We start from the raw sequence: 23,859 nt of genomic DNA on the forward strand, positions 1-23,859 counted from the left end.
GTAGATATACTGAACAAGAGACAACACACGCTGGTTTGATGTAATTTTTAAAAATTTAATTAAGGTGACCATTTTAGTTTCCCCCTCCCCACATATTTCATAAACATGAAAAATTAGAAAGGGGAAGGAAAAAATACAGTGATACCACAAACCCTTTTTATTACAAAAGAAAATAAACATGTTATTTACAGCAGATTGAGTTTTACATGCAGGAATCCTAACACCTGCAGTGAAATAAACAAAAGGATGGATTATGATTTCCAATCATTTACAGTGAAAAGTCTACACACCCTTTTTCAAATGCCAGATTTTAAGAATAAAAAAAGTAGACCAAGATAAATCTTTTCCGAACCTTTCCCACCATTAATGCAGGGCTCTATACTTCTTTTTTAAAACTAGTTGCACAGTGGCCCCTTACCTGGAATTTTAGGGATGCAGGGAGTAGATTTAGGTCCAGAAACTGTATATTGACTTGCAAAGCAAATCATAATCCGATTTATAGGCCAAATATGTAAAACAAAAAAGTAAAGAAAAAAAAAAGGAATTTGTCTTCCGAGTTACAACCTGTCCAAAGAAACAAAACAATGACCAAAAGAGGACGACAGAACGGTAGTAAACTGTTTAGCGTCCTAATATTTTAGATATGAATTGCGAATAGATGAGGGAAAGGAAAATAAAAGACCAACCATTCAATGATGGGGAGCATGGCTTGAGCCTGGGGGAAAACAAAAACGCAGCACGAACAGCGTACATTAAGAAGACATGTACAAACAGATCTCAAGGCTTTACATTCGGGAAGAGGGAGGATGGAAGGGGGGCGGGGGTGCGCAAAGTGGAATATAAATGCAACCAGTCTGAGCACTCTGCAGTTCAGGTTTCATAATGGGGGAAAAATATCCATCCCGCTAATTTTCACGGCATTACTGACAAATGTGCCTAAGTATGCAAATAAGGGAAAAAAAATAAATAAATCAAGAATAGTAATTAGAAAAAGAAAAAAAAAATCTGCAGATTTACCAGTTCCTCTGGCGCGAGTAATGAAAATCAGAGTTACACAAAATGCCACCATTTAGAGGCAGTCTGGAGCCTTGCATTAAATTGACCTATAACATGTACAACACAATTAAAAAAAAAAGAGCAGAGTTCCAATGAACATACAATGAAATGGTGACTAGTTCATTGTGAACACAGCCATTTAGAAGAGGGTGAGCCAAATTAATTTGACTTTACTTCCCCCTTGAAAACATTTGTTTATCAATCAATGTGTACAAGTTACAGGTCAAATGGTGGAAAAGGTGCACTTTGGTCTTCTTTTTTTTAATCACAAAAACATGACATGTGAAAAGGGGTGTGTAAACTATATTCACTGTATCTATTTGCTAACTATTTATATTGTTAGTAATTAAATAATTGACCCCAAACAAGATGACAACACAGGATGATTTTATTCCTATTCTATTATCTCCCACTCTGTGTAGTTAACACATTTTCAAGAACACTTGTTAGAATTTATTTATGTCGAGTCACAAACAACACTTATTTGGTGTCTAATGAAAAGCACATCTTCAAAAATGAAGACATAGACACTGCCTATTATTTCACACTAGTTTCTTATACCAGTAATTGTTGCTGTAAAGTTTAGAAGTAGAAAATGAAAAACATAACATCAACTAACTCATTAATTTGAAAAGGGTTTTAAAATCTTAAATTATTTTTCCACCCATTTATGAAGCCTATTTTAAAGCAGTATTTAAGTGAGCAAAATTGAACAAAAGAACTCAATTTGGCTTGACTTTGATTTTGGTGCTTTTCCATCTCAGAATACTTGTCATCCTCTTAAGGACACACCACTGGGGTCATGTATTTCAAAAACAACACCATCAGAGTAGTGAAGACCTTTTTTCCCAGTCATACGATGCCTGCCTGATCCGTGGTCCTATAAAACTAGGACTCTTTTTCAATGCTGTCATTGCACTAAGCCTCTAACAAGAAAAATACTATTCACCATGTTACCATCATGGAGCCATTCAGGGCTGCATCTCACGCCTTGCCTCCCAAATGAGTGCGCTAAGCACCATAGTTTGCTATAATGTCAACAGTCAAGCATCCTTTTGTTGTTTCTTTTTTTGTATCTTTAAGGCATTAGCCAAAGCGAATAAAAAAAGTCTTGTTCGTGTGAGAGATGCAGGTGAGAAAAGCGACAATCATTATGGTGGATGTTGATTAAGTGCCAACAATACAATCTGCTTAATTTCGGTAACCCAGAAAACTTGACATAGCAATGACTAGTTTGACTAATAAGCGACTAGAGCAGACTCCAACGCAGTCACATGGTTGCTGTTGATCTTAAAATAGTGAGAAGATGGGGTGCCATGCGTAATATGGCGCTCATTCCAAAGCCCAGGATCAATTTGGGGGGTATTTTGGTTTCAACAGACAACCTATTAAAAGCTTTCCTTTGGACGTGGATGCAATAAATATGCAAGCACCAGATGTGGACCCCACAAACAAAATGAACGGAAGGCTCCATGATTTCAACCCCGCGGTCTCGATCCCAGTACCTGACGCTTCAGCGCCACAGCTGGTTCAAAACATCACTCCTGTCCAAAGCCTTCTGTCTCCTCAATGGCAAACATCAGCTTCTCCTTCAGCTGCTCGTAGCTCTTGTAAGGTGGCAAATCCAATCTGTTGAAACTGTGCAAAGTATAGTAGAGAGAAAAAAAACATTTCTGACGGTAGCACCACCATCGTCTAAACAGACTATTTCCACATTTACATGTATTTTTTTTTAAGCACAATGCATCTTCTTTATCGATCAAGACTGATTTTTCATCTCATTTGCATTTTTTGCTCGAGCCCCTCATTATATTTGTTCCTGATACAAAACCTTCAGCATCTAGCCTCAGTGAACTCACCATGTGTGACTTCTGGGAAGCCAGTTTTCCTTTCCCACCTTCTCAATGCAGAACTTCTGGGGTCCATTGCTTCCTGTAAAATGAATCCTCAGGTTTCAATGAGGCTGTCCCAATGTCACTTAAAACACGATAAAACTATTTTGCTAGCCGCTCCCTCAAAAAGTCTGGCCTGTCTATAGCCTCATTTCCAGTCAAGATGAGACATTGTGTTAAACAAATAAAAACTGAATATTTGCAAATCATATTGAACCTATATTTCCTAGAATATATTACAAAGACAATCTATTCAATATTCAAAGAGTTCGTAAACAAAGAGCGCGGGAACTAGACTGGCCTGCCTGCAGTCCAGACCTGTCTCCCCTTTAACGTGTGGGGCGAAACAAGTTTAGCAGTTTAAACACTGAATATCTTATCTTTGTTGTGTCAAATATAGGTTGAACATAATTTGCAAATCATTGTATTCAGTTTTTATTTATGTTTAACACAACATCCCAACGTCAAAAATACATGTAAAAAATATTACCCATGAGGTCAGCAAAGCCTCCAACAGGCAGACGACAGGTACCAGTGACAAATTGTAGCAGCCGCATTCTCTTCTCATTGTCCATCTCTTTTATGAACTGCAGGGAAAACATCCAAGTAATTATTTCACCTGTCAAAACATTAGGTACCCTTGAATAGTTTAATGAGATCAATACAAGAGTTTCCTTCACAAATGATTGACTTTCATCAACATCAGAGACTCATTTTGCATGTTTATTAATATTTAAGGGTTGTACTGTGTTGTTGTGAAACGTGCTATATACAGGCAGATGATAGAGGCTCCTCCAGAATGCCCGTGACCTTCTTGAGGATAAGCGGTTTGGATAATGAATGAACTAATGAAAGATTAAATGTTTATAAATACAATAAAGCACAACCGAAACATACACAATGTGAATAAGATGCCTTGTGTGTGTCAATTTCAACTTCCTAGCATTCAATACAAGGCAAACTCATAGACATAGCAGAAAAGCTCATCCCTGTTCACAAGAGCTTTATAGTTTTGAAGCTGACCTGCCAGAACCACATGATCTGCTTGCTGCCGCGAGCATAGTGTCTGTAGATAGTATTTCTTTGCCAGTCTGCGAGATCAATCTCTTGCATGCCACAAAGCATCACCTGCAAGGACCAAAAAATATATAGTATGTAAAAATATCCTAAAATCAAGGGAGCGGCCTACTGAATTTATGAAAAAATATCTGTTGCATTGTCAGCAATAGAATATTTTTTTTTGTAAACAGTGCAGGTTTCTGTAGGGGTGCCCATACTTCCAGCTCTTTGGCATCAAAATACTGCAGGTACTGCTGTGGGAGGACCTCATTGAAGCCTTCAAAAAACGCCTGGGTCTGCTCTTCCACTCCTCTAGACAGCCTCCACTCTGCTACCAACCTGCACACCACACAAAACAGTGATTTGAACCAGGATGTCACAGATGTTTTTCGTTTCCTATTCTGACATCCCAATTCATTTGGACTGAACAAGGTCAGAGACCACTTATTAGAATGGCTGGAAATGGTTTAAAATTCATATTGTCTCTTATCCAGATAAAAACAACAATTTAAAGGTGAAACTTCACCTACAGCTCTGGTTCTACATCAGAAGGCAGAATTCAGAATCACAATCATCAACGCCCACCTGATGTACTCCTCCTTGTTCTCCTCCGTGACTTGGATCTCTCCTCCGCCAGGTTTCAGGTCGTGCGTGGTGATTTCCCCTAAGATTTCCTTGTCAACACAAAAGAACATTTCCAGGCCGCACTCTTCGATGTTATTGTCCCTATGGGGCGGAAAGGACAATCACGACACAGACCAAGAAATTTGTGATACTTGATCAAACTACTGCGTAACCCTGTTCTTCCAGACTCACCAACAATCGGTGGAAATCTGTGGGGACATTATATATGTTCTAAAAAGTGTACCCCTCTCGCATACCTAAATGCATGCAGTGCCTTGCAAATGTGTTAACACCCTTAAAACTTTGGATCTTTTGTCACATTTTCAAAGATCGATACAAAAGGAGTCTCACTGACACTGTTCTTCCAGCGTTAAAAAAAAAATCATCAGAATCAGCAAATGTGGTAAGAGCATTACAGAAGGACTGCGACTAGCGATTATTTCAATTATTAGACAAGTTTAAATTAAACTAGGTCTCAAAACGATTAATCCATTATTAAGAAAGATTATTCAATTATTTGATAAATGACAAGTTGTCACTTAATCTATTACCGTATTTTTACGGCCATAAGACGCGCTGCATCAAAGGGAGCAACACCAGTTGAGGGTGCTATTTCCGTATTTAATGCATATATTAGGCGTGCCGCACTACAAGGTGCGAGCTCGCCTCGAGCTCAGCTCGCGCTAGCTAGCTCAGCTCGCGCTAGCTAGCTCAACTCGCGGTAGCTCGCACTAGCTCAACTTGCACTAGCTCAGCTTTAAGGATCGTTGCTAAAGGTAACACCCCAAGTCAATGACAGATGTCCTGAAACTATTAGGAATCACTGCCAATAACACTGACTCTACCCAATAAGAGGTGTCATGGCAATTCGTCTACTAGACAACGTCAGGGGAGGGAGTTCACTGGTCACCACACTCCTTAGAGTCACGGTTTCAAATCAAAACCAAAAAAACTCAGCATGCAAAGCAAACAATGAAACAAAGAAATAAGATTAACACAAAACACGTATCTCTCATGCCATCTATATACCCAAAAGAAATAAAAATAACACAAAAAGATTATAGCAATGGCTTCTTGGGAGCCACTCAGCCTTAGCCAATTACAGCAATGGCTTCTTGGGAGCCACTCAGACTCAGCCAATCACATGGCTGTTTAGAGAGATGTGCATGGCTGTTTAGAGAGATATGCTGTTGTGCTTTGGGCTTTTTGCAGTCTGTTGTCTAAACCTGGGACGTTTCTTGCTTGCAATAACATAAATGATAAGACAGACTACAACATTGTGGACAGCTGCCCTTTTGTCCAGCTTTCTCCTACACCATCACCCAAACACCATAGTCACATAATGTATTAGTCACAGTCAATTCGAAGCATAGATTACTCAGACTTTGTCCAGCAGGGTGTGCTAACATGCACTCCGAACAGCCCAATGAGTAAAAGGGTCGATGGTCGAGAGTGATGCTCAGTCCATATAATGGGCGCGTCGCTTTACAAGGCGCCTCGTTTGTTTTGGGGACGATTTGGGACTTTAAAGTGCGCCCTATGGTCCGGAAAATACGGTAGTTTCAGCTCTATGTTACAGTATGAATACTTAAAAACCTGTAACAAAAGAAGACTAAAAAATCTCAGGTGCAGTGACGGTGTAAATGATCAAGCGCAATATAGAATACTGTACACGGAAATATTAAGATACTCAGAACTTACTTGATCCAAATGAGAGAGTTATAGAACTCTGGGTCGACTGACTCCAAGTCTTTGAGGGCCAAAGGCTTGTTCAAGATGCGCTTGTAAAACGGCAGTGAGAAACCCGTGTCTATGAACTTGCTGTGGAAAAGCGCCTAAAAAAATGATAGAAAGTGGAGTTTGATTGGAATTTTTATGTCATCTCTGACGGGCATATACCGGCTGATGTGAGATAATTACTAACCATGGCAATGAAGCGACCAATGAACTTGAAATACTTAAGGTGGTCAGGATTTATGTAGGAGGCGGGGTTGATCTGAAGACAGTAGTTTTCTTTTCCAGCATATTCAAAAAGGCAGTACATGGGGTTCAACACTTCATGGGACAACAGGAAGAACCATTCCCTGGAAGAGAGGGGCGGAACAAATTTAAAGAATGAAAAATGAAAACGGACATGCACTCACTTAAATTCATTAATTATAATAATACATGCAGAGTTCAAATGAATTTGTCTGGACTGAATTTGATTGACATCAATTGCTTTAAATTTACCGACATATTTTTTGGATGGCTTGAGCACATTTTATGTAGCTATTGGTTATTTTTGCAAAACGCTTCATACAGAAAACCTGGCACCAAAATGGCAAAACACGCAAAAAGTCTTACTTAATGCTTCAAGGCTCTGAGTGATAATTTTATTTTTGTATCAAACACTTAACAAAAGCCACCATATTAATACTGTAAGTAAACAATGCACCAACTACTCTTTGTGGGAAGAATGAAAAACACATATGGCTTTTGTTTTCTCTGCGCACCAGGTAGGCTATGTGAGATCATACTTTCGTCATAGTTCTGCAAACACATAGGGATCTAAATTCCCAGTATTTTTATTAAAAGCAACAAAAACTCAACAAAACAGTGTTTTCTCCATATCAAAACACACATACCAAAAAACAAAACCAAAGAGTAATTCCGCTGACACAGAGAGAGAAAAGAATTCCAGTAATAGATATCATGTCTTGCCTCTGGGTGATTCCTTGGCTGATTACATTTTCCACTATTAGAGCTCTGATGTCATCAGTAATTTTATTTCTTATGTCTACTTCCTCCTTCACCTTCTTTTCATCTTACTCCTCTTCCTCTTGCTTCTTCTTCCACTCTTCCTGATTCCTCCATTGTCCTCCAAACTTTGAGTTTACCTGTGTCTTATTTATTGTGCTCAGAATGAGCGCAAAGTGAATGATCTAAAACTGTTTTATCATGTGAGTCCATACAGTTGGCAGAATAGTGTAACTGATAGCCATGAATGTTTATCGTTTTGCAGGAAGTGTGCTGATCAGTTGGAAATTGAGTGCAAAGCAGAAAATTGTAGTTTAAAAATTAATTTATTAAAACTCCGTAAAACGCAGTGCTGGTGCATTTAGGTTTGCACACTGTGACGATTTGCGATATTAATCGTTTTAGAAATTAAAACTTTTACACACCTGGCTTGTACACTTTCAAGGCGTGGCAATTTCCCATGCAAATTTTTGACACACCTTCCATGCGTAAACTAGAAATCTGTGCGCAACCACCAAAGCGGTGTGAGTTGGTGAGGTCAAAGGGTGGCTCCAATTTGTGGATAATGGAGTTTACATGAGACATGTAAATTTCATGAAGATCCATTTCGAAAATTTATCACACTATGATTGTGAAATAAATTTGTGAAGTGGATCCAGAAGTTATACTAATCACCACCACCGACATGTTCGCCGTTCATCTAACAGACGACCTTTTCTGACTCAAGCACACGAGAGAATATGCCCCATAGTGAACACCAATGCTGGAACTATATTCTCCCGCGCCTAAGTGTTTCTTTTTTTCCTTTTGTTTTTTTTTTTTTTTTTAAAACGCTTGGCTTTGGCATTCATCTATGCACGTTCTCCCGCCCAGACTTCTGACGCATCTGCTTCGCGTAACTACCAAAGAGGCATGAATCCGCTTGACGTCTAAGGCTGGCTGAAAATCATGGCAAATAGCGTGTCGCTCAGACTTGTAAATATTCTTGAAATACATTTGAAAAATATAGCACATTTTAAAAATGAAAATAGTTACATAGCAGCTGTGTCATCAGCCAATTACATGCACGCTGCTCCTGCTAACACAGTAACCATTTGAGGAATGATTTTGTATGAACTAAAACCTAAATATGTATGAGTGAACGCATGCTTGAAGGGCCATTGAAAAAGGGGGTCTCCTGCAATTCCAGAGATAAGAGGTGCCTTACAACCTGTCTTGCACCACAGGCAGGCCAGGTCACTGACGAATTAGCCGACCGACATAGAAGTAAATAAATACAAATTATTCAATATCTAATTCATCCACTGCACAATTACGATGCATTACGTTGTACAGCCATGTTAAATTTATTTTATTTTTTTAAAACTCTAAGCCACCAGAAGCATGTTTGAAGCGGAAAATCCCCATGCAGGTAAAAAAAAAAATGATAGAATTCGCTGGCACATGTCATACATAACTCATATTAATTTGCTGTTTGGCTATAAGTATAAGGTGGTAGGAGCACATTATGACCGTTGGGTAGTTGGTGAGCACGGCCAGGGGCATCCAACACCGCCAGCACATGCCAGCCTTGGCCGGGCAGTTAATTGAATCAAAATGTGTAACACGAGGTTTCACCTTCAGGGGGTGTTGGACTTAATAGACCCTCTGCAGTGCAGAGGAGGACAAGTGCTTAAGTCCACAGGACAATGCGGACCAGATTTGACAGGGAACTCCCAAGTGCTTATTCATCATAAGGGTGTTAAACGACAGATATAAGTGGATAGGAGAATGCATGCAGCCGTAAAAGGCACGCAGCAGTGCACCTTTTCAGAATTACTCATACAGGAGAATATTTACTCAGTGTTTCAGCGCTCTGACAACAAGCGTGTTCACTCGTTTTTGTTTTGTACTTGCCTGGCAACACCTCCGTAGTCGAGGCCTTCTTCTCCAGGGAAGATAATCCACAGTCTTCTTCGCAAATCCTGAGCGTTGAAGCTCATTATCTAAAATGTTAGATTTTTGCATTGATAAGGGCAACAACAGCATACATTTGTTGAACTTGTATTTGATTTAGACATGATGAATGCTTGTAGCATGTCGAAACGGGGTCAAAAACAGAATTAATTAATTTAGGAATACTTCTCAGTAGAGCCGGGCAGGGATTAGCTGCTGCTTTCTGTTTCTACCGAGGCTTGGGCTACATTTACACGACATTCCCAGCAACTTCGGTACCAATGTGGAGGCATGATATAGACTTACATGACTGTTCTGGCAATAATTTCATACATTACACGTACCATATATTGACAAAGTACATTTACATGACTATTGCTTTTTACACCAAACACTCCAACCCAGCGGCTTCTCGGCCATTACATAGCTGTCAATGTCCTTACCTGCTGAAAGGAGTCTTCAAACAGAGTTTTCCGTGATACATTAATCTTGATGTGTTGAGGCATCGCCAATTGCTAAGGAGGAATAGAGAAACACCAAGTCCTGGTGATTAGAATTTCAAGAACTATTCTGTTTGGCTTCTTTGCTTTTATTTTGAACAAATTTGAGGATAAGGAATCAGGAATTTTGCCAACCTGTTTTCAAGTAAACAACAATTACATGGAATTAACTTAGTGCAACCAATGAAAATGGTGTGTTCCCAATTATGCAAATCACTCGCCGATAGGTCACAACAATCTAGTGAAACCTCTGTGGAGGTGTGATGCTTGGACCAAGAAGGAAGCCATTTTAATTTTGATCGGGCTCCAGGTTTTCTTGTGTGTTAAATATTGAGAAATTGTCAGAGGAAAAATAACCTGAATGACACATTTCAGGCATGTGTCAGTGTGGATCTGTAAAGGTGCACAATGGCGGATGGATACAAAACAGGTTAGTTGAGCCATTAATTGAGTGCCGTTCTATTTTTCATCCAGACTTCTATCAAACAGGATGCTCATTCAAATAAAAAACTCAACTCTGCCATATAGTACTGAAAGATTATCCAGATTTTTGGACATGTGTACTAAAACACAATCTGTACAAAAGATTAAACAGATCATCTAATAACTTGCGTGCAGTTCTGATTCTTACCTGGCACCAAAATCTGAAGTATTGCACTTTGGCTTTGAAGTCTCTGACATAGGTGATCTGAGGACCATTTTCACTGGAATACAAATAAATAAAACTAAGTATGTGCAAACGATGTAAACAGGTGAGGTTTCTGCATCTCCATATGTCACAATGATTCAATTGTCACATCAACATGCCAGTTCACCGATCCTGTTCCTCAACAACTGGAACCAGAAGACTGTCAGTGCGCGTGACATTGTGCACAATACTGCAGTTACATGATCATGAGTCATCTGAGGTGTTTCCTCTGAGTGAATGTCAAGAATAACAAAAACGGATATCCCTTACTTATTAGAATACAACGTTAAGTGCAGCGGTGTATTACTCGAATGGAGACTTTTTTTTTTTATTGTCTCAGACTTGACTCTTGACTCCTTGGCATTTGACTCGGACACTGGACTTGCAAAACATTTTTAATCGAATGAACTGAGTCTAAGAAACGTCTCTAATTTTGTGGTCATGAAAATAGTATTTTTATGTCTTAAGGGTTACGCTTAATTTCATTTGGATTTGGAGTCAGACCTCGTGGACTTGATCGGCCCTTTGTGACTCCGACTTGTGGACTGAACTACAGCCCTGAGAGTTACAGTGAGAAGCACTACAAGAATACGCTGTACATTTTTTTTTTTTTGCGTTCGCATCAAATTTATCCAAGGAAAATTATCTGCCAGGAAATACTTCAGGATATGATTTAAAAAGAGAGAATAAGCACTCATATCACATTCCCTTGCCATTACTAGACCATAATAAGCATCGGCTTTAAACAGTCTCACTTCACTCACATCAGCCCAAAAAAAATAAATGTTTATACACCAGGAGGTAGCTAACCCCTCATTTCCTAATGAGTTGTCTCTCGCTATTTCTTGTTACATATTTTAGGATTTAGCCATTTAACTCACAAGAACAAACACTGCATTTGAGTTTTGTAAATGCCGCAGGACGTACGTACAGTGAGGATTTTCCAGTGCGGGGATCAATGTAGGTGGTAGTTCTCCTGTTGTGGTCTACAAAATAGGGAATACCATCTACAGTAAACCTCATTTCCCATCCTTCTGGAAGTGGCTTTTCATTCAACAACCTAAAATAATAAGATAAGAAAATCTTGTGAGTATTTCTGTCAGTCACAGAAAAAAAAAAAAAAAACGACATGAGTAACAGCAATCATTAAAAAGGCACATTTGAATTGCAAAGAAATAAATAATCGGGAATAGCAGCTAAAATGTTAGCACTGGAATTGCAAAGACAAAAACTAACCCTTGTGACCGTGGGTCTTCCCACTGCGTCGATCGTGTAGGATGGTGCACGAAATACACTCTTCCATTGCTGTCTGTTCTCTTCTCTAAACAGAACAACACAAAGAAATGTTAAAAAGCACATGATGCATGCGCACAAATGGACGGGGACAAGCCACAGAGATGATGGTTCCACATATGTCCTGCTATATACACTATGACAAAAAAGTTAGATATTCGGCTTTGCGGTGACGTTTCAGTATCATATCGCAAAGAAGCCACTAAGCTTCAAGTGTCATGGAGTGACATCAGCAGGTTGCAACAGAGATACAGAGTGCATAGAAGAGTTACAGAAAGGCATAAAAGTGAATTTCATCAGAATTGGAAAAAGAAAGTTGCAAATATTGCTGTTCCGCTCCTTGTTAGAGACCACCAAGTTGTTGAGGTGTTGGACGCGTGCATTCAAAGTTTGAATAGAATGTCAAATTACATTCACCTGTAAAGTTGATTTACATCTATGGTTCAGTCACGCTCCACAAAAATAACAAAATCACAGCGCTAGAAATTCAAAGCTCATGTTAACTGAACCAAACATGAACACACAATTGTATTCAGAAAGGGCACCGGGTACTTTAAGGATCTTACCCCATCCATTCGGCAAAGGTCCAAGAGGATCATACTCTTTATTTTGTGAGGTTGCCGCCTGGTCCTGTGCCAACATAAGAATAGTCATTAAAAACAAGCAACATTTGACAAGACTGGGTCAGTTTTTTCAGACATCATTTTGGAGTAGGAAAAGTCACTAAAGAAGCCCACCCCAATTATAAACCTCTGGTTGAACTGTTGCATGGCACCCTGCAACTGGCTGCGCTGGTGCTGCCACTGTTCATAGTTGCGCACAGTCTCCACGGTGGGACGCTGCCACGTGGTGGTCCGTGTAATGTGGTCGACAAAGTAAACGCGGCCCATCTGGTCGACGCGACGTTCCCAGCTAGGGACAAAGTCGACGAGGGACAAAACACAGCAAGTAAATGACTCAGTTGTCTAACAGAACTCAGTCCTTTTTGGTGCTGGCCTGATTAAAATAGTAAAATTGTAAAGCTCAAAGAAGAAGATCTTCATCCACAGACAACAGTTGCATGAAGGAGTTTTTACCCAGGGGGTAAGGGATCAGGGCGCTCCCATGTCGTTCTCTTTTCTACGTGGTCAACAAAATATAGCCTGCCGTTCTGATCAACCCTTTGCTCCCACCTAGAAAGAAACACAGGCAAATAAGACATTAGATCAGGCGTCACTAAGGTTTGGGAAAATGAAAGATACTGATAGCCTTACACTTTTATACACACTGCTGAAATTAATCCATTTATTGGAATGACCTCTAATTGTAATGGATTATTTGTCTGTGTGAAGAGACTGATCATGTTAATGATGTTGTACACGCAATCAGCAGTTCTCTAAATAATATGACTTCCTAACCACAACAGCAGCACCAAGCCACATTAAACAGATTGTCTCAGACTATTTAATGAGTGGAATCTTAAATATTTTTTTTTGTGGACAACTTCACTGCACAGTATTAAAGATGGTCTTACTATATAAATAAAATTGTATTGTATTACATTAGCATGCGCACCATCTTTTGTGCCTCCATGTTCATGTTATGGGAAGCTTATTAGATATGCCCACTTTTCTTCTGTGTGCAGTTCTCCACAACAGTCTTTTTATTTTATTAGAATTTTATTTCACTTGATGAAAAAAAACGTTGTTTACTGTTTTAAAAATGCATCTATTTTTAAAAACAAATACAAGCCTCCCTTCAATAGAGACATCCCCCTAATTGATTCCATTTATTCAATTAGGAAATGTATCTGAAAAAAAAGTCAATACCAAACATTACCTTGGGCTATTACCTTTAAAATAAATGTATCCTCTAATTGATTAACTAATGTGATTTCTTTGCACAAAACAAGTACTTTTTTTTTAGTTCTAATGGCAACTTGCATGTTCCACATTCAGACAATATGATGAAAATTGTATTTAAAAATACAACCATGCAAAAAGAACAATAACTCCATTACCCTGGAGGCAAAGGTCCAGAGTTGACTGCAGGGGCTCCGGATGAGGCAGCAGAGCCAATGCCGCTCATTGGCTGTCTGGTTGCTGGAGGTCCAGAGGCAGATGCTACAGAGGAAGCGTTCCTATCCGAGCCCATCGAAGGACTGCGGTCAGGGGCAGCTGAGCCTGGGACAGGAGTTCGCACAGGTGTCTCTGAACCCGACTGACCATTGCTGCTTTCAGCCAATGCAGAGCTATTGCTGGAGGATGCTAACAGAGAGAAACAGTCGGACAATGTTATCTGTACTTGGTTTTGGATTTGCAACTGTCATAACTTCGAAATGGAAGTAGCTTCTTTATATGACAGCTAACGAAATTATCCAACTGGCTTTTTCAACCCCTTTAGGTTAAACTTTATAAAAAGTATGAGAGCTCCACTGCAAACAAAATATTCATAAGACTCATCTAGCTGTGGATAATCAAATAGAAAAAAAATAAAAAATAAAAGATGATTCTGGTGTATACCTCTGCGGGAGTCACACTAACAAACGTGCATGCAAAACCAGGGACAAGCTCCAGGGTTTTTTTTTCTCTCTCCTGAGCCTCAAGTGCGTCTTCACCGAGACATAATGTATTCTTGAATATCAAATAAAATGTTGTAGGGGCTTAACTGGGGCTACACCGATTTCTGATGGGGCTATGGCTCACACAATATTTGCCTGTTACAGCATGCATAACCATTTTCGTCTTTGTACACGCACTCCAAACAAATCTGAGCCACGGGACTGACAGATTCTACTTTCCTTAAATACAAGTGAGTGTACCACCTTGACCTTCTAAAATGTATTTGTAAATGCAGTGGTGCCTTGACTTATGATTGCCAAATTATTTTTTCCAATGAAGTGGCTTGTTGTTGTTATTCTAATACGATGTTGCTTAAATGAAGAGCTGGGAAAGAAAAGGAGAGCCACAGCCACACTTTCAGTCGGTAACAGGACAAACAGTAACGTACACGAGGACAAAAATGAGAAACTTTCTAAGCCACGCCACTGAAAAGGCACACATAAAACAAAACAGTTGTGATGTTTGGCTTAACACAAAATACAGTAATTTCACTTAATGAAACCTTTTTATTTCCCTACTTTCTCCTTCATTATGTTTTCTTAAGATTTGTACTAGTTTTGCACCAGTATGTTTCATTTTTTCAAATGGCATTACTATTAATTTCAATGGCCAAAATTGATTGATACACCTAAATTATGAGCTTGGCCACGGAACAAAACGTCGAGATGTATTACATTTGGCAAAGTTGACAAGAAAAATATTCAAAAAGAGGTGATGACGCAAGAATGAAAGCAACAAGGAAATGGAAGAAATTACACTTAAGAAGGAAATGCGCAACAGGAACAGTTTAACATAAGAAAAAAATGAGTCCACTAACTACGGCGCGTCACCTCACTCAATAGTGATAAAATAACTTCAGAAACAGGCCACCCAGGATAGTGCCAATCATGATCATAAAGAACATGTTTGATACATTTAGTGCACAATGTATGCTGTGAAAACATCTGGTGAGCCATCAGAACACAACAAAGTCATGACAACAAAATGACTGACCAAGCCTATTTCTTTGTCACAGCTGTTATTATATGCAAAAACACAACGTTTTTTTCCCCCCAATATCGTGAGCTATTTTATTTATTATAGTGACATTTTTAAACAGTAGAAAGATCTTTTACGTTACACCAACGTCCCCTCAATATTATGATAATCATCATACCATGAGGTTCGTATCATGATAATACATTGTGATGTTTGGCAACATTAAATCTTTACTCCGGGTAGTGCCTGTGCTGAGACCCAATCTAAAAGCTTAACGTCTCTAAGGATGAATCATCACCAAATTCATCTGCACATCTCTTCACACTGCACAAATATTTTGGATTTAATGGACGTGGAGCCATTTCCTCATAGGTCGTTGTCGTATGAAAATAAGTACCCATGTTCACTCCATTAGAGTCCCTTAAAGATGTGAGATGTGTCTTTTTTTTTGGGGCACCTGAGTCAGTCCCTGCTTGTTTCATATGTGGAATACTCTGATACCCTTTTACACAGGAGAGGTCTCAGCCGCCCCAATCCCGTGTCGGTGCCGTTTACACAGAACTGTGTCATGAGACAGCCACTAAAACTTTAACTTGACAAATGACCAACCTGGTGAAGAGGTGGGTCTGCACGGGGTTGGGGGAGGAGGTCTTGAGGGTCTGGGTGGTCGCAGAGGCCGAACGCTCGCTGTCGACACCAGAGGAGATCCAGAGGCGGTCCCTGACCTTCGACCCCGGGGAGATGAGCGGTGCTCGACACTGTCCACAGCAGGGGAACTGTCTCGGCTGTGTCTATGAGTGCAGGGGACCAATAAAGTGAAAATTGATGTGCGGAACAAAAAGGTTTAGCATTCTCCTTACCTCGGGGTATGTTCTCCATTAGGACGAGATTCTCCATTTGATAGATCTAAAGACCAGTGAAGGTATTATGGACATGAGCAGAAGAATGTACAAAATACTTGACAGTAAGTTCCAACAACATCCATCCACTTAAGCCTGGTAAATTCACACACTGGCCAAATCTATTTTAGCATGCCGGGTCTCAAAGAATAGTATTAGTAGTTGTTTTTAATGAATGAAATAGAAAGAATTTCAGATTTCAACATTGTTGTATGAAAAGAAATTAGTTTGCAATGTATTAGGGTGCAGCGTCTTACATTTAAAAGATAACACGCACTCAAAAATAATATCCAGCCAGTGTATGAACATTTAACCGCTAATAAACAATCATAACATTGAACACCTAAATGATTAAGAAAACTGCATTACAAAAAAATTCAGGAATAAGAAGCTTAAAAAAAAAAAGGCAAAGAGAATGCCAATACAGTAATCTCTTGCCACTTTACACTTCACTTTTCACAGAGGAATGTTTTGCAGATTTTTACAAACATTTATAAAAAAAATATTCCATGAAAAAAAATAAAAATACAGCCACATTACGGAAAATCGTGTTGCGTCGAAGAGATGATTTGACTCTGAAGCTTTGTACATACAAATGGGCACTCATCCAAGGCGCATGATTGTTCCCGATCGCAAGATCAAACAATGAGAGCACAGGTGAATTTATCCCGTGAGCTCATTGGCTACGCATCACCACAGCGTCTACACTTGCATCTGACAGTCTCGTCCACATAAATAAAAAAAAAAAGGCAATCTTTTGAACAACGTTCTGTCCGGAAACGCATTATCGTTACACAAATGTGCCGTTTAGTTAGAGTCGAGCCAGATAAGCAGATAGTAAACAGCTGTGCTCTCACTTTGTCACCAGAAGTAATCACGTCTTAACATTCGCTTTGCAAAATAGCATTAACAAGGACCTTTGGCTAAAATGCACCGCGGGATTCTAGTTATGGCAAGCCAATTTTTGGATAAAACAATTATTATTAACGTATTTACTAGCCAACGCTGCAACGTTCTGTCGTAATTGGCCATAACAGCGTAATAGAGGCATAAGCCCCCAAAATTTAAATTTTAATTAAAAATTGTAATAACCTCTTCTTCGCTATTTTTCACTTTTTGCGGGCGGTTCCGGTCCTGATAAACCATGAAACTGACAGATTACTGCATGTATCGCCCTCAGCAAAGAGTTAAATGCACTTCTCGACACATTCTATGCATCATAACTGCAAGCAATCATACATGTTCTTGTGACAGCACCACCCACTCACTCTGATGGTCGACTTCAGCCTTGGCGAACATTTCGGGGTCAACCGTCATGCCGTCCAGGCAGACAGAAAGGTCTCCCACCACGTCTGTCTGGTCTCGGTCTGTACACAGCTGTATTGTCTGCACCACGTCAGAGACTAGACAGGGGAGTACGTACACATCAGTCTGGATGCCAGTTGTTCAATATTCCAATCGAAATTTTAAACTAAATCAACCAGGAGGTGCTGTGGAATCCAACGAGCGCTGCCACTCACTTTTCATGTTGTTAGACTTGAGCGTCGCACTGATTTCCAATTTAGCCATGCCTAACAGGATGTCTGACTTGAGGGTTTGGTGGCTCCACACTCGAAATACCAATTTGCTGAAGGGAGTCACAATCCTGTCAAAAATAAACAAAAACTCAGCAACCCGTTTTCAATGAATTTCATATCACTCTTTGCGAATCTCTAAACAGAAATCTGCTTATCATCAATACTCCGTCAAATGTACTCAGATTATTTTAGTTGTACAGTAACAAGCACAGTAACCATTCAATAAAGTCACAAGGATATGATGTAATCATGAAATATACACAGTATGTTAAGCCGATGCCTCATTTTCCCAGGTCGCAATTAAAAAAAAAGTGTTACGTCATTGTTCAGGCCACACTTCCAAATGAGCAATTTGCAAGTAAAAAGCACTCGTTACTCTCCAACACACCAACCACTGAAGCTTGTGTGAGCAGCAAAACCATTGTGTTGTCCTGAATGCAAACAATTGTGTTGAGAACCTATTCAGGGTGCTGCCATAAGCAAGGAAACAGCTCACGTTGTCATAATCCCCTACATTTTGTACCAAAAAAAAGAATGTTTTCAAACCTCAATGTTGCATGGGGTTGATTATTCCCACTTAATCATGGAATACAAACCACACTAAAAACAGCCATTGGTGCATTTAGCTCTTAATTATACATAAACATATTCAAGAACATCAGAACTTTTTGTGAACAAAGGACTTGGATTTGGAATTTTTGTGACTTGTGTGTTTATGCTGTTTAACAAGAATGAGCACGAGGGTAAGTTGGGCAGCTTTGTTTGTATGTTTATCACAACGAGTGTGGACTTTTTTGTTAAACTATTTGACATTACATTAGAGGTTCATTTCAATTTAAACTTCAAAGACATTCAGTGTTAAATGTGTGAGCTGGACAAGCAACAACATGTTTATTATCCCAATAAACCATTAAAGTTAACAGTATTTTTTTTTTAAATTATATCTCAAGATATTTGTCTGGAGAGCTTCAGTTTACATTTTCATAATACTCCATAATAGGCTGCCAGGATGGCCGAGTGGTCTAAGGCGCCGCGTTCAGGACCCAGTCTCCCCAGGAGGCCTGGGTTCAAATCTCGAATTTCCCCATTGTGGGACTAATAAAGGGAATATTATTATTATTATTATTATTATTAATATGAAATGTTTTGCAATGGGACCAGTATATCTTTGGAGGTTTCACCATATTTTGGTACACTGAAAACAAAATGCAAAAACAAATGGTTGTATAGGGACACGTGGACTCAGGTCGCACTACTGCATATAATACACCTTGTTACATAAGCACACGGTATGAAAGGAGTGTTAAAGTATCTGGAGGACATAGAAAAAGAGATTGCTGACATTCACAACATCACAGTGACTAATATTTGGATGAAATGTACAGCAATACTCAGTAAATTGACCTTGTTTAACTATGTGACAATTCCAGGCATGACAACAGAATAAAGCCTTGTATTTGTATTCCGCTGAACATACATCAATCTATGATCATCCTTCCTTAACTTACACCGTGAGTGGCTGCTTCCATTTGGGACTGTGAGTGTTGTTACATTTTTCTGTTTTCCTGGACTGGCCATCAACAGTGACTTCCACATAAGGACTGGGACCAAACCAGTTCTTCTTGTTCTCTTTTAGTTTTGCTGATAGCACTGAAACAAGAAGGCAGAAAGAATGAGCCAGGCCAGAGGATAGTAAGATACAAGCTAACTGTCACAAAGAGACCGGTACCCCACTCACAAATTAATAAAGGAATGATATTTTTAAAGACTCTTTTCTGACAGGACATGACTTTAAACATATGACAACATTCAAATTCTACAATAACTCATGACAGAAGGAGACTGGAAGTACAAGGCTTAACATAATTTCTCAAGCATAATATAGCGCACTTGGCTACAATATGCACCCACAAACTTTCTTTTTTTCCACAGCCATGTACCTAAATTCTAAACGGTCCTATATTTTGATTCTTTTTAGAAAATAAATGACAATGTTCAAATTATCTTGCGCTTAAAATAATCCGTGACTCAAACCCGTGAAACGAGCAGAACCGTGCGTACCATTTTTTTTTATCCGTTGCACTCCAAACATATTGAGTGATTTTTTGGGGTTATTTTCCCCTGACTGTATATAATAACACCTGTTCATCTAGATGAATTTTCCTTTTTGCAAAAAGTGTCCTATATGCGAGAAATTCATTTAAAAATCATTGAGACAGTTGAAATGAGAGTTGAATAAACAAGAATAAATAAATATGACTTGCCAGTTATTTGTAGCTGTGCCTTCATCGGGTAACCATTGGAACTACCTGCCTTGGTGACTTCACTTGCCATGACATAGAGCTGTGATGAAGCCTGCAGCCGAGACAACAAACCAATCCGTTAGTGCAACTTTGGAGCACAAAAGGGAGCGTAGTTTTTTTTATTTTTACTAAGGTTCCCCGTGAACTATGAGAGGATCCTGGATAGTCCAAAACTATTAGAAATCCCTTTATTGTCATTGTACTCAAGTGTGCAACGAGATTAGAGGGCTCCCCTATTACCGACCACTGAAGCTGGTCATATACCGATAATATGCCGAGCCAATATTCAGCATTTTGGCGCATATTGACATCATCCATTTTTTAAAAATCAACAGCTGATAAGCCATCTATTAAAAGTTATTTTGTGATGTTGTCCGCTGGCGCCTCTCACTAATGACTTGCTTGTCAGCAGATGTGGTGAGGATGTACTTTTTTTGTCTTTGATCTTCAAATAATAAAATGAATCCTTCAATTAGATTTTAATTTTGTAAAACTTCATTTACTATAGAAAAATTACTGGAGATATTTATTTCTTACATTTTCATTTAAAATGAGAGCTTAGCCTGCAATCTCCCTGCTCTTTTTGGCAGAAGTTTTGTCAATTTTCAAAGACTGGGGAAAAGAAATGTTAACATGTTATAAATGTGAAAAGCTTGTTAATAAACTTCCCTAAATGGATTTAAATGAAGTCAGGTGTCAAGATTTTGACCTTTCTCACAGGCGACTATCAGCTTCAACAATCATTTATTGACCTTTTTGATTAGCGGTATCAGCCCTGACAAGAAGAAGAAGAAAAAATATTGGTCTATCACTAATCGAGGATGGACTTGGCAATAGAGGAAATGTAAATCCTCTGCTATAATGGAAAAGTTTCATTTTTATTTGTCATATCATTGACCCCGGCTAAAAAAAATTCTTATATAAAGAGCAGCCTATATATAATCTGTTGGGTGGATGGGGGCTGTATTTTAAAAAGTATTTTAACAAATGTTCAAACCCCCAAAATTATTACAAAAATAGTCAATAACATTCAACACACATGTTCTATAAACAAATTATTTAAAATATAGTGTTCCTTCCATTTAATGGGATTTTTCTTTATTTTAGCTGTTCCTCTGGGGAATTTGGGTTAGCAGAAAAATGCCTAGAAATAAATTGTTCAATATTGTGATCTACAATAAGAGTCTTTTAATATGATGATTACATGCATTTTTGACAAAGGCAAAATGTGAGACCTAAAAACCTTTTGGGCAGTTAATGTTTTTAAGACATACTTATTTGTTGCAGCTTGTCCAAATGGCGTGACTCGGCAGCTCGTAGACAAACTTCCAATTCAGTTACTGACTTGGGCTGTGCTCACTGCATAGTCAATGATTTATTGGAATTGCTTACTTTGACACTTCATGTTAGCCGCATGTAAATGATAGTCTTTGCTACACATTAAACTGCAATTACAAGTTTTTGACAAAGATTTAACTACCATAGGCAAAACAACCAAGCACAGAGCAGTTAAAAAGCCAAAAGTCAAGACATTAACCGCTTCATGTTAAAAAGTTGTCACAAATCATTTAGTTTGGGGTTCGACTTTGGGGCGAACAATTGTGACTGTTGCCAAAGGTATCAAAATGCAAGTTCACGTCAGGGTTTGCTCAAGGCCGTAAATGTTTGCCAAACAGTTGTTAGACGCTCACCAAGAAAAGTACCGGTAAATGCTTGGCAACTGGTGCTATCTTGATTGATTGAACTGTGCCGTGAACGCAAATTTTCTGGTGTGTCTTCTTGATACTTGTAGTGGTTTTGTAGTGTTTTGTTTCTTTGAGTGAAATTATTTTTCCGGGGTACTTGATTGATTTAATTTTTAAAGAAATGGTTTTGTTCAGTACACCCTACTATGCTTTATTTTCTCCTCCTTCCTTGCATTTGGATCCAAAGCCAGTCTCCTCATGTCACCTACTATATTTTTCACATCTTAACGCCTGAGCACAAACTCAGGCGAAACAGGTCACCGGGTCCAAACAGTTTTGGATCCTCTAAAAAGTGTTCCCACTGTCATGATACTTAGTGTTTTTTCTTTCTTTCTCTGGGTGAAATTATATCATTAAATCAAATATTTTGGGATACTTTGACTTTTTTTTTTTTTTTAGAAAATTTGTTCAGTACACCTTGCACACCTGCCGTTTTTTCTCCTGCTTCCTTACATTTGGGTCAAAAACCTGTCTCCTCACATCACCAATTGTATATTTCATATAATACTGCCTGAGCTCAAACTCAGGAGAAACATGAATTTTACAGAATCACATTTACTAAAGTGTTAAATAAAACCGTGACATTTAATGAATGCTCACACTGGGGTTTCTGTTGGAAAGATCCACATTTTAGCAATCAACACCTCATACTTGCACTTGGAAAAAAATGATGGCTTATTGTTTTTGTTCCAGCAGTATCAAACCTGACCTTGTCAAGTAAAACAAATAGCTCTTACTGCATAAATGTCGCCTTTACTTACTTGACTTACTCTAACCTAAATTTATAAACTCAAGAGTTGCTGAAAATAAACTAAACTCGTTCCACTGGTAGTTTCGGTTTACCAGCCTCACTCTGTTATTGAAATGAAATTCGTTTCGCAACAAATATCAAACGTATTTTTATAAATACACTGGAAATAAGTTTAAGGGTGCGGTATGCCCACTCGACTCCATATGAATACATGCAGCTAAGAAGAGCTAATAAGGCTCGCATTCATGGTGAATAATCGGGGTAAAAAAAATCTCAAAAGCGATTACAATTCGTAGTCGTCAAGTCTTTGGTGAGCTGCGAGAACAAGCATTTATTCTACTTTATCACAATCTAGTCCAACGAGCATTGTATAAGGAGCTAACACCGTATTAAGCCTCGGTTCGTTACGGCAAGGAGCGATGAGGAAGTGCACCGATAAACACCCAGTAAAAATATTTACTCCTTGTTATGCTCGTCGAGCACTGAAAACATGCTGAACGTCAGCTGCTGCTCAGCCTCCACCAACCACCACTGCCCTGCTAGGCTGCTAGCCTGCTAACCCGAGTCATCATCACGGCAGAAACCCCAAAGTCCACGGTTGTGACAGGGTAAATTGCACACGTGAACTCGCTGACTACCGGTTTCGCTCTCTTACCGCGCCCCAGGGGAGACTCGGGAAACTAATTGACAGCGGTGTAGAAAAGTCCCAGCCCTTGTTCGGCAGACTGTTTTGGTAGCGGTTTCACTTCAGAGAGGAACAAACTTCGACCATCTTCCCAAACTCATGTCACGTGACTGACACTTTAGGCGGAGCATGCGCCTCAACGCTGTGATTGGACGGTGGTTGCGAGCGGCCTAAACACTGTCATAAACAGAAAATATTTTGGGGTTTTTTTCCCATCCAGTTTCAAAATCTCTTATCCTCAACATGGTCAACTTTATCTGCCTAGTCTCTGCATTTAACTCCACATAGCGCTAGAGCGCTACAGTCAGCTGGTCCGTGTCTGTCTTGCGGTTTTTGTCTGTCGATATTCATATAATTTCCATTGCATTAGTAATTCAATTTTTATTTTGTATCACGGTAAGCAACTATATTAAATATTAAAAATCGTTTTGTTTACGGAGAGCTGTACCCAAGGGATGAGGATCCTTGCCTGCCACTCTGCGAAGTCATCGACTGGCAAAAGGATGTGTAAATAATAATAATATTAATAATAATA

At 39.1% G+C, this 23,859-nt stretch overlaps 1 protein-coding gene across 1 annotated transcript; it reads right to left on the minus strand.

The window, feature by feature from the left end:
- Positions 1–142: 142 nt before the first annotated feature.
- On the minus strand, positions 143–23,460 carry itchb (itchy E3 ubiquitin protein ligase b). The gene is made up of 24 exons (XM_088291040.1): positions 23,295–23,460; positions 20,105–20,195; positions 19,349–19,490; positions 17,784–17,908; positions 17,532–17,666; positions 16,225–16,270; positions 15,974–16,155; positions 13,786–14,032; positions 12,863–12,958; positions 12,524–12,698; positions 12,353–12,416; positions 11,730–11,814; positions 11,425–11,553; positions 10,437–10,509; positions 9,749–9,820; positions 9,267–9,355; positions 6,556–6,715; positions 6,333–6,466; positions 4,593–4,733; positions 4,226–4,346; positions 3,972–4,076; positions 3,439–3,535; positions 2,916–2,988; positions 143–2,694 (listed from the first exon to the last, which is right to left on the minus strand). Exons 2-24 carry the CDS (start codon positions 20,172–20,174, stop codon positions 2,595–2,597), a joined length of 2,661 nt encoding a protein of 886 aa, XP_088147166.1. The 5' UTR covers positions 20,175–20,195; positions 23,295–23,460; the 3' UTR covers positions 143–2,594.
- Between the last annotated feature and the right edge of the window lie 399 nt (positions 23,461–23,859).

Source organism: Idiotropiscis lumnitzeri, chromosome 3 (genome assembly GCF_059441095.1).
Source record: "Idiotropiscis lumnitzeri isolate Australia: NSW breed Sydney's pygmy pipehorse chromosome 3, RoL_Ilum_1.0, whole genome shotgun sequence".
Classification (NCBI taxonomy): Eukaryota; Metazoa; Chordata; class Actinopteri; order Syngnathiformes; family Syngnathidae; genus Idiotropiscis; species Idiotropiscis lumnitzeri.

Bases quoted from the DNA above. Each gene is read 5' to 3' on its own strand.
- itchb (XM_088291040.1), bottom strand. From the start codon at position 20,174: ATGGCAAGTGAAGTCACCAAGGCAGGTAGTTCCAATGGTTACCCGATG. The intron at 16,156-16,224 runs GTAAGGAGAATG...CTGCACTCATAG, and splicing joins AATGGAGAACATACCCCGAG to ACACAGCCGAGACAGTTCCC. The intron at 9,356-9,748 runs GTAAGGACATTG...CTAACATTTTAG, and splicing joins TTGAAGACTCCTTTCAGCAG to ATAATGAGCTTCAACGCTCA.